The sequence below is a fragment of the Mesitornis unicolor genome, unplaced genomic scaffold (genome assembly GCF_000695765.1).
Source record: "Mesitornis unicolor isolate BGI_N332 unplaced genomic scaffold, ASM69576v1 Scaffold11834, whole genome shotgun sequence".
Lineage (NCBI taxonomy): Eukaryota > Metazoa > Chordata > Aves > Mesitornithiformes > Mesitornithidae > Mesitornis > Mesitornis unicolor.
Window position 1 is genome coordinate 1 of NW_010178079.1, and position 10,246 is coordinate 10,246.

The 10,246-nt window shown below is 44.6% G+C and overlaps 1 protein-coding gene across 1 annotated transcript; it reads right to left on the minus strand.

The window, feature by feature from the left end:
• Window positions 1–2,960: 2,960 nt before the first annotated feature.
• Window positions 2,961–9,230, minus strand: LOC104538939 (clavesin-1-like; the record flags this gene model as incomplete). The annotated part of the gene is made up of 3 exons (XM_010182322.1): window positions 2,961–2,991; window positions 7,855–8,090; window positions 9,120–9,230. Coding segments are annotated over 3 exons (378 nt in total), but the record flags the coding sequence as incomplete, so codon positions are not given.
• Between the last annotated feature and the right edge of the window lie 1,016 nt (window positions 9,231–10,246).

Here is a 10,246-nt window from a genome sequence, read left to right on the forward strand (position 1 = left end):
CGAGCGATTCTGTGATTCTGCGATTCTGTGAACACAGTACTTGTGTGCCTCTTAAATGCTAATTCATTACTGCCATAGCACAACTGTGAGGATTTTTTTTTTAATTTCCATTTTGCATGTGGTGAGTTGAAGCGCAGTGAGATTAGGGTGCAAGTATTCCTCTAATGTGGGGTGTCTGTCCATTTCTCAGTGTTGAGGGTCTGATTTTGCAGAGTGCTCAGCACTACCTGGCAGCTTGTGGGTTCAAAGCACCTGACCCATTGATTTCTGAGTGCTGAGTAGTTCTGGAAATTAGACCCCAGCATCTATAGCTTGGCAGGCTGAAAATAAGCAACGTGCAATCTCACCATCTGTGTGAAGTTTGGTTTAAGCCACTTGCGGGGCTGACACAGGGGCTCCAGGAGAGAGGGAGAGCAGGATCCACATCTCCAGGGCTGCACCCAACAGGCTTAACCAAAGGGTCATTTCTGGTCTCCATCAGACCTCTCCCTAGCCATCCACATTTGCTTGCCCATCAATTGTGTTTCATGGCCCAGGCTTTTCCAGTCCTTTATGCCTGCCTCATCTTTTAGTTTGCCCTGGAGCTCCCATCCTAGTGACCCCATTTCCCAGCATCCCAGCTGCGTTCTCTGCATCTCTCCATTTCTCCTGCCAACAGCATGAAGGATGCAGCCCCAAGAGCATCAGGTGTCCGCCTGCCAAACCCCTGCTCCATGTCTTGCTACAGGCTGGCCTGGTGCAGGGAAAGTTGTTGTGATCACAAGTAAAAGTTGTAATTACAAAAGCCCTCTGCACCACAGGGCCTAGGCAGGAGATCAGCACAAGCTGAACAAGTTTATTTATTCTGGGAAGCCAAGCTAATGCATGAGGCAATCCTTGGGGTCATTAAATGCTAAAATTAAATATGTTTCTACAGAGCATGTGTGAATTGCCTTTTCAAAGGCTTGTAACTCAACCAGATGGAGGTGGATTTTTCCAGCAGACAGCAAAAAACATAAGTGCTGTAAAATCATTTGTTTTATTAAGTGCCATGTCTCTAATCTAAACTACTACACTTTTGGCAAATTTATAACCATCTGAAGACATAATTTACAATGCAATATTTTAGGCGGCCTGAACAGTGCCAGTTCTGCCATTCCCACCTCCAGCCTGTGTTTGTGTACCCGTGCACTAGTGAGTGCTGTAAACAGATGAAATCCACGCTGTCAACACTCTCAAAGAGCAACCAATTTCCTGCCCTGCCCCAGTGGACCCCCAGTACCAAGCTACCCATCCCTCCTCTCCTTGGTTCAGCTGTGGCTTTGAGACTTTCATCTCCTCCTTGGCTCCTAGGAGTGGTCTGCACTGTCTCTCCGGCAGTCTTCCCAGGATCTGCTATCATGCCAGATCCACCAGGTCCTTTCCATTTCTCTCTGGTGTATTAGCAGAATTCTGGTCCAAAGCTATAAAACTGTTCAATAGCTAATAATCTACATTACCAGATAATGCATACATTACATGATATGCATGTCCCTGGGACACCTGCTTTACTATCAAGACATGTCTCATTCATAATCTCCACATGGGGGAAACATTTCCACAGAAGCATTCAGAAATTCTTCATTGTTTTAAATGATTCATTAAAAATTAGTGAATATAAGCCTCACACCATAGGTTTCATGTATTATAAAGCTATTTTAACTGAAAACTTACAAGGAGTATTTCCCTTTTCCCCCAGTCCATGTGGAAATGCACCCCAGCTACAAGTAGAGCAAGCCAGGTGCCATCTATGGGCAGTAGAGTAGTTTTCACACATTTTCATACTGATTTTTATTTGTTGGTATTTTACTACTTCTGCAGTAAATTGGTGCTGACTGTGAACTGGCATAAAACATGACCCATAACAGGAAAAACATATGGCGAAGGAACATTAAGGTCACACCAAGGGTAACAACTAGAAAGGTCTGCATTGCACAGCCCAGCTGGACAGATGGAGGAACCAGTCTGAATAAATAAAAACCTTCCATAAGTCATCCCCATGAATGGCCCCTTTTGGATCTAAAACTGTTCCAGCTAGCAGTAGTGTGTACCAGTTGCGATACCCTTCTTTCTGGGAGCAAGATCCCTTTTCTGAGAACTAACAATTTGTTTCAGGAACAAGTTCATTTGCAGTCCTTTTGAAAACACACACATTAGGAGGCAATAACGGCAAACCCTAATCTGTGCTTTAAAATCCTTTCACTCTAATCTAAGACATAAAAATCCATGTGCTCTGGCTCAACAATGTGCTGAAATGCATTCCAACAGGTTTTTTTCACTGCATTTTCAAAATGCCTAATATTGGGGGGGTGGGGGGTGGGCAGGGGCAGTTCATGAACCACTAGGAAGGTCTTTGCATGTTTAGGTGGTCAAGTCCTTTAGGATAAGAGGAAATGGCCTCAAGTTGTGCCAGGGGAGATTTAGGTTGGATATTAAAAAAAATTTCTTCACTGAAAGGATTGTCAACCATCGGAGCAGGCTGCCTAGCAAAGTAGTGGAGGTATTTAAAAGACGAGTAGATGTGGCATTTAGGGACATGGTTTAGTGGTGGAATAGGCGGGGTTAGATTAGTGGTTGGACTTGATGATCTTGAAAGTCTTTTCCAACCTAAATGATTCTGTGATTCTATAAGTTTCTACTTCACAGCAGAAAAAGGTAATGGTATCTTAATGCCTAAATCGTACATTTTCACAGCTAGCATGCTTGGCTCTACTTCAAAAGTTTTACCCTAACTCTGGATTTCCTGAGTCTCTAATGAGATTATCTTGGTGATAGTAATGCTCTTTCAATTCATGTTATCCTAAGAATAATTTTTAACCCCAAATTTGATTAAATTTATCCTTAATTAAACTTTGATTAAATAAATTTGATTAAACAGCACAGATTGTTTGGCCAGAATATATATGTAGCTGTTAGGTAAAACTTCCTTTCTCTTTCTTTACTTTCTTTTTAAATTGTACTAGATTTTCAGATCTGTTTGCACTGGCAGCAAGTTAAAAGCAAGCATTGTTTTGATGTCTGGGAGGGCAGAGAAGTAACACTCAGCTTCCAGGCTGTGCTTGGTGACTGCGAAGCAGGGAACGGGCGAAGGCAGAGAACAGCCTTTGTTACTTGGACTGAAAATCAAGTTCAGACATGAAGAAGTGACCCAGATGCAGCTGCAGAAAGGCAGATCTTGCAAAGAAAAGCAACTCACAGGGAGGAAACATGCTGCTGCAGGTTACTTGCTGCTGCTGGACCAAAGGGTAACAGCAGGGTGACACTGGGGAAAAGGAAACTCTTCAGAGAACCAAACTCTTTCACATCTTCCCGAGTCACTGAATCGTCTCTCCAATTGGGGATGCTCACTCACTGCAGTTAGGTTCTCAAATTGCTACAGGCTTGCTCCTCCCACTGTGGCTGGCTGAAAGACTATGCCCTGTTGGCACAGTGATATGTTGAGAGCAGACTCTGAGTCTTTAACTGCTAGGCTTAATCATCCACCATAACTATTCATCACACTGCACACCCAGATAAAACTTCCAGCTGTTCCCAAAAACAACAGCTCATCAACAAAAGCCAGCATGAGTGCCTCAGGCAAATGCTTTGCTTTTGTGTTAGCTCCCTGTTGACTAAAGCAACTCAAGGCCCTTTTCTGACCATCAGGGCCCACAGAATGTTTGGCCACAGCTGAAAAGGAGATGATTCTCTTCCCTATGCTCTGAATTTTCACACCATTGACATTGCTTTCAAATCCCAGAGCTCCTAATGTGACAGGCTCCCAGTGTGGATGCAGACCATGCAGAAGAGATGGTCCGAGACAGGGGAAATGTCTGCTGCCATTGCTGCTTCCAGGATGATCAAACAGATATGGCCAAGCTCTCTGGTTGAATTGACTCCACTAATACTATATTAAGACTAGTTTGCGTGTTTATTACCTTGCCCATTTCAAACTTCACTGAGCTGGATCTTAATAAACAAATATATTCTGAATGAATTTTTGTTATTGCTGCATTCCCCACCTCCCCCCTGGCCATTAAGGCTCATTATGTGGAGGCATCAGCTGTTTTGCTTTGTTTCCCTTCTGTTCATACAGTACTTGAGTTCTGGGATTTTTCCCAGGGTGTGAGATAATACTGCAGATGGGAGTGCAATTTCCACTGTTTTGAATTTGCCCCAGTGGGGCTTCGTGTGGCCACTGGTGGAAAAATGACAATTGCCATGGTTTTGATGAAAGATTTTCCATATTACAAAAACTTGTCAAACCTCAAGATTTTCAAGATCGTGTTGCTAACTAGAGTCAGTGGCGGTTTTTTTTCCAATCAGACTTTTCAATCCTTTCCCCATCCTCAGTGCCTCCATTCTCTAAAGAAAGCAATTACTCTTTGTGCAATTTCAAGTCACAGGGAAAAAAACAGCCCTGCCTGTGGTTGGAGAGAAGGCAGCATTCTAGTCTCATGGCTGTTAAGGGGACCATTGCTGTTAAGGGGAGCAGAAATTGGAACCTAATGAGACTTGGAGGGGCAAGTTTAGTCTCCTGTGACCACTGGCAGCCTCATATCAGACCTTTCACCTCTGTATCAGCTGGGTTGTCATTTTGACAAGTTGTTTCAGTAGCTCACTCCTCTGATAACCAGCAAACGTACTCCTCTAATTTGCAGTCAAGGTATACTTTGGTCAGCATATATCCATTTGAGCTCATGTCTAAGTTGTCCTTTTTCTCAAACACATGTTCTCTCTCCCCAGTTTTTATTCCCTCCTGAATTTGTAGAGGATGATAATATCCATTTTAACTCTGTGGGGCTGAACCCTCTATCTTCTATAGCTTCTTGCTGGAAAAATATACTCTCTGCTGGAAAAATATATTCTACACTCTCCTAACTCTCCTTGCAACTCTCAAGTGTGAACTTGTTTCCATTTATATGGATCTGGCCTGCTGATGAGAGCCACAGCACTGCTGTCAGTCCTGAAGCAAACGTACAGTCACGTACCTGCTCCAACTTTACTCCCTCCCACTGCTGCTTAGTGCTGCATTTTCTCCTCATCTGCATTTTGAGACTTAACTTTCAGGTGATTACTTCAGTTTGGTCTCAGGCACATCTTGAGTGTGCCCTCTTTTCTCCCTCTGCATTAATTTTCTAACATAGATTAAGTGGCGACAAAAAGTATTTTGGTCAGTTATTTTCTGATTCCATTTCCTAGAATTTTCCTTCCAGATGTTTATAGTTCAATATTTCCTAACTTGATTTCTCAACATCTCTGCTACTAAGATTGCTAGACGCTAGATTTGGAGTAGGCTGTGCCCAGGGTGAGCTTCTCTCTAGGTGTGGGATGTTCGCACTACATTGCACAGGGACGTTTCTCTGTAGTCACACTGCAAAACTGCAAGCTATTCTAGCAGCATTGAGGTCCAAGATGAAGAAAGCTTTAATACAACACTGGTCCACAAGCAAGTGGCCAAAGAACCAGGAGAAGCAACCTGCAGCCCTACACCTTGTCATGCAGCAGGACGGTGCTCCAGAGGTGGAACAGCTACAGTCTCCCCAGCCTCTTTAATTTCTTAAATTACAGAAACCCAAGAAGGCTCAATCTTTATATATTTGCCCCGTTCAGAGGAATATAAGTGCTAAAGAAAAAGTTGGTCACCTTTTTTATTTTTTTAAAAGCAAACATTTCAGCATAGAAACACTTACAAAATTGCCATGTTTACTCAAGAGTTCAAAGATTTTTACGCTATGAGTGGAGGAGGAGAGGAGAGCTTTTTAATGAATTTGCAAAATTGTTTAATAAGGGAAAAAATTATAGGCCAATTGTGAGGTAATTACATTGAAGATGAAGACTAATGCTAGGAAATCACCTATGCCTAGAGTAAACCTCTCTGGAGTATCCAGGAATCTCAGTCCTGGCCTGAGACTCTTGTGTTACAGATGTATAGAGAGGCAAGGAGGGGGGATACATAAAGAGAGGTAATGCTCATAGACCTTTTAACAGGCCTTGGATATAAATCTGGTCTAATAAATCTAATAAAACACACAATTATGTTTCCTAAGTGTAGGCTTTTACCTTCAGTTAGGCCAAACCTTAATTTCAGGGGAAGAAGAATCAAAGCAAATACTCACAGGAGAAAATCTGCTGAAGCCATGAACTTTTTACCTCTAACAGCTAGTAATGACCACAGGGTACAAGATCAGATGGTTCACTTAACCGCTGAGTAACAAAATTAGGCTAAAAGTTAGATCTAGTTTGCCCAGAGGCAACATGACAAATTAGATTCATCCACTCATCATATTTGTATTAATGCACTTTTGTATTAGCGAACAGATTATAAAAGAAGGCTTTGCCTCGAGGCAGGGTTTTCTGGCACTGAACTAATTTTCAAGCTGAGGTTCTCCCCTGAGGGCACGATAAAATCCTTCCTTCGAAGCCAAGGATCTGATCCTCAGCAAAGATTTACCTTTGAACAGCTCTTAACACTTCAAAGCATTAAAAACTGTGAATTTCCTTCTATAATGTTACCTAAATTGTACATTCTTTATATATGTTTAAATGATAATGGAATATTTAGTTAGCATCTTTCTAAAATGATTCCGTGTATTCCACTGCTAATATATTTTTTAAAATAAATAAATGTTATTTTACAATCAGCTGTCTGGGACAAACTGTAAACTCATCCTGGCTCCCAGACCTGGCTGGCAGTCAATGAGGACTCCTGACAGTGCATATGTCCACCTCTCTTCATGGCACGGCTGCAACCTTGCAAAAGGTTGTAGCCCTGCGATCTTCTGGGCCTGTGAGTCGTGGGACTCTCAGCAATTGTACATGTGTGTGCTTCCAGCGTGAGACCTCACTTTGCAGCTGCAGCAGCGTGGCATCCCTCTGATCTGAGAGGGAGCTGTGAATCAAGAATGCATTTCTTTTTTTTCTTCTGAAGATGAAAGAGTTTTAAAATTAATTGCATTACATTATGGCTTCTCTGTGTTGTCAACTTTGATTTTGTTGTGACAAAATGATGGCCACTCCCTGTCATACAGAGTGACACTGTGTTGTCAAGCACCAAGCTCCTCAAGTGGCAGCAGCAAGTGAAAGAGTCACTGCGGTCTGCACAGGAAGCAGTTTCGTGGAGTGCGGCGCAGAGGGTAAGGTGAGTGCAGATGTTACACCTCTGCAGGGAAGCCACCCTGGCCACTGCTCACTGAGGTTGGCTCTGCGGTACCACCCAGAAACCTGTGCCAGGTATCCAACCCTCCTCCCTCAGCACCACCACCAGTGCAAATTGCTGAGGGTGATGCTCTGGAGGGATGTAATTTAAAACATTCGATGCAGAATGCACAACCACTAGATCTAAAATCAGAGATCTCAGAAGAGCAACTCTGCTGCCTTAGCAGGGCTGGACGGGGAAAGCAGGAGCAGAAGCAGCGGGTGGAGTCTAATTTTCCCTTTAGAGGGCAGTGGTGTTCATCGTACAAAAGCTGCATTTCCTAGGAGGCAAAACCCTCATCGCCAGTAACTGGGGTCAGCAGCACCACAGCAGCAGCGAGTGATAGGAACCTGCGCTGAAGTGGTGCTGCTGCCCACACTACACCGTACAGAAGACCGTCTCACTCTGTTTTCTGTGTGCGGGGGCTCATTAATTTCCCCTTGTTTCCCTTCACAGTAATCAGACGAGTAATTACAGTTCCACAGAGAAGCTTTCATTCTCCTGTGACACCGTGAACACAGTCCAGGGTGAACCACCTTCTTACCATCACCTTCTGACAAATCACAGCCCCTATTCAAGCAGATGAGCCCTTCCTGACAGATTTATGCCAAACCAGTCTGAGAAGCCGAATAAGAGATGATTTCAAAAGCAGTACTAACCTTTTCATGGGTTTGGGCGAGGCCTCCCGCTCCAGGTTGGAGGATGCGTGCTTCACATGCATGGCATTGTAGGAGGTGTGGGTGTACTCGTTTTCGTCACTGTAGTCAGGACCAAGTAATGTTCGAGCCCATGTCCCCATGTCGTACGGAGGCAGAGTTCCCCCAAATTCAGAGGGCAGGCATTCAGGGTGTATTAGCTGGTGAAGGCTGTTCAGGTTGTTACCATGAAGAAAGATCTTAAACAAAGAAAGTTGAAAGTTATCATTGATTTCTTACTTCATTAAGTACAATAATAACAGTAATGAGGCATGGAGCATCATTAGTTTACGCTGCAGTTTCAGGTGGGAATTCCTGAAACGCTCAGTGCTGATGAAGGCAGGAGGGAGGAGGGGGATTAGCTTTGGGGTGTGCAGCTGAAGAATTAGGCTGGCACCATTAACACTTCTGCAAATCCTGATTTGCTTGCTTCTGGCACACGATACTTTCACTTTCTTAAGTACCAGATCAGGGCAAGTGCGAGTCAGGAATAATGACTGATTATTGCAACTGTAACAGGATAGAGACTTGTAGGAAGAGCGCTCAGAAGAAAAGGGAGATAGTGGAGCTTACTGAAAGATGTGAAGAGCAGGTGCTTAGCGTCTGAGAGGGCAACCCAGTCCTGTACCACTGGACTGGTGTTTCCTAGGGGTGTAGGTCTGGGTTGCTACTTTGCACTGCTTCAGCCACTTTGCTTTCAGGCTGGTACTGCCCTTGTCCTGCCTGCGACCTTCTGAGAGATGATCCAGTGGTTGCTTGATAGACTCCAGGACCACAGTTCACATGGGCTTCAGCGGGGAAGACCTGCCTCTTCTGCAGCGTGATCAAACAGCCTTCAGGCATGGGCATTTTATGTGGAAACGAGTTACCACCATGTGAAAAGAGTCCACTTGCTGAAGGAGTTTTACACCCACAAAAAGAGTTGAGGTGAAGTATCTCTCACTGCAGGTGACTTCTGCCTGTCAATCCCCCCACACTGCCAATTCTCTCTGTCCCTTACAATGTCCCATTAAATTGTATCTACACTTTATTAGTGATAATAGTTTTCTGGTCCCTGGCTGAATTATTGATTCAATCCAGACCATTGCAAATTATAAGTTTTGGTAACAGCAACAATTCTCTGAGGCCATATGAAAAATGCAGAGAGAAGGAGGAAGAAAAGAAAGCATGGATCTACTCAGTTACTCCAGCTCTGCAGCTTCCTATCCTCCCCAGCCCCGTCTAATTACCCTTTTCCTTGTCTTGTCTTTGAGGAACGGTTTGATTAGGGTGTACAGGGCATGGATGTACCATGGCTGGTTGACAAAATGGACTCCTCCAAAACGGGCAGGAAAGCTGTCCTATAGAAAGAAAGAAAAGGAACGCAGTTAATAGATGCAGTGCTTTAGCCTGGCAGTCAGTAGGATGAAAGTCAAAGGAAGAGGTCTGCCTCTTTCCATCTGCAAACGAGCACAGGGCTTGCTGGGAGGGGGGCAGGAGGGAGATGGAAAAAGAAAGATGCCTGGAAACATTTGCATCAGTTTCCTCTGTTAGCAGATGCAGTCCCTTCTCCCATCCACATACTAACACATCAATTGCTGATGATTTAAAGCAGGAGCTCTAGACACTTCGCCTGTACATTTTTTAACTCTGTTGAGGCATCTGACTTGTCTGGGAGAGGGGGCTGATGAACCTCACTCCCTCGAAGGGAAGCTTTCAAATTTCTCATTGTGCAGTGCAAGGCAAGTGCCCGGTTCCCACGCACATCGCTGCACACAGCTCACCTTTTCACCCTTCAGCCTCCCAGCCTCCCCCCTGCTAAAATCATCATTACAATGGCTGACCTTTCGGGGTGAGCGAGCAGCATATTACAGGGAGGAGGATGGGTGGGAAATGCTGATAAGTGAAGGTGTAGGGAGAGCAGCATCATGACGGCACCATGGAAACTGCCGGAGCCCAGCGCTGGTTGCCGGGCTGTGCACAAACCCCCTGGCATTAGCATGCAGGTAGCGTCTCGCAGGAGAGGTGTTTGCAACAGCATCCTGCTCTGCTCAGCCATCACGGCATACTTAATAAAAGAGGAGGTTGCTGGCATGTCTTTAAAGGTTATTGTATATTGTGATGGGTATTTTGTACCTGCACTCGCTAACAAATGTCAGTCAGTCAGGGAAGAGCCTAGGATTTTTTTTGCGGTGCATAAACAGTGGGACGGCTGCTGCTCCTGCGTGCGAATACACTTCCAGTGAGGGGAGGGGTGCCTGTCTGTCCCCTGTGAAGAGAGCTCCTGATGAAGCTGTCCTCATCCTGCCTGTGCTCCCAACTCCTACAGCTCAGCATATAGACAGAGTATAATCAGGTCTCTTCCTTCAGGGCTTTG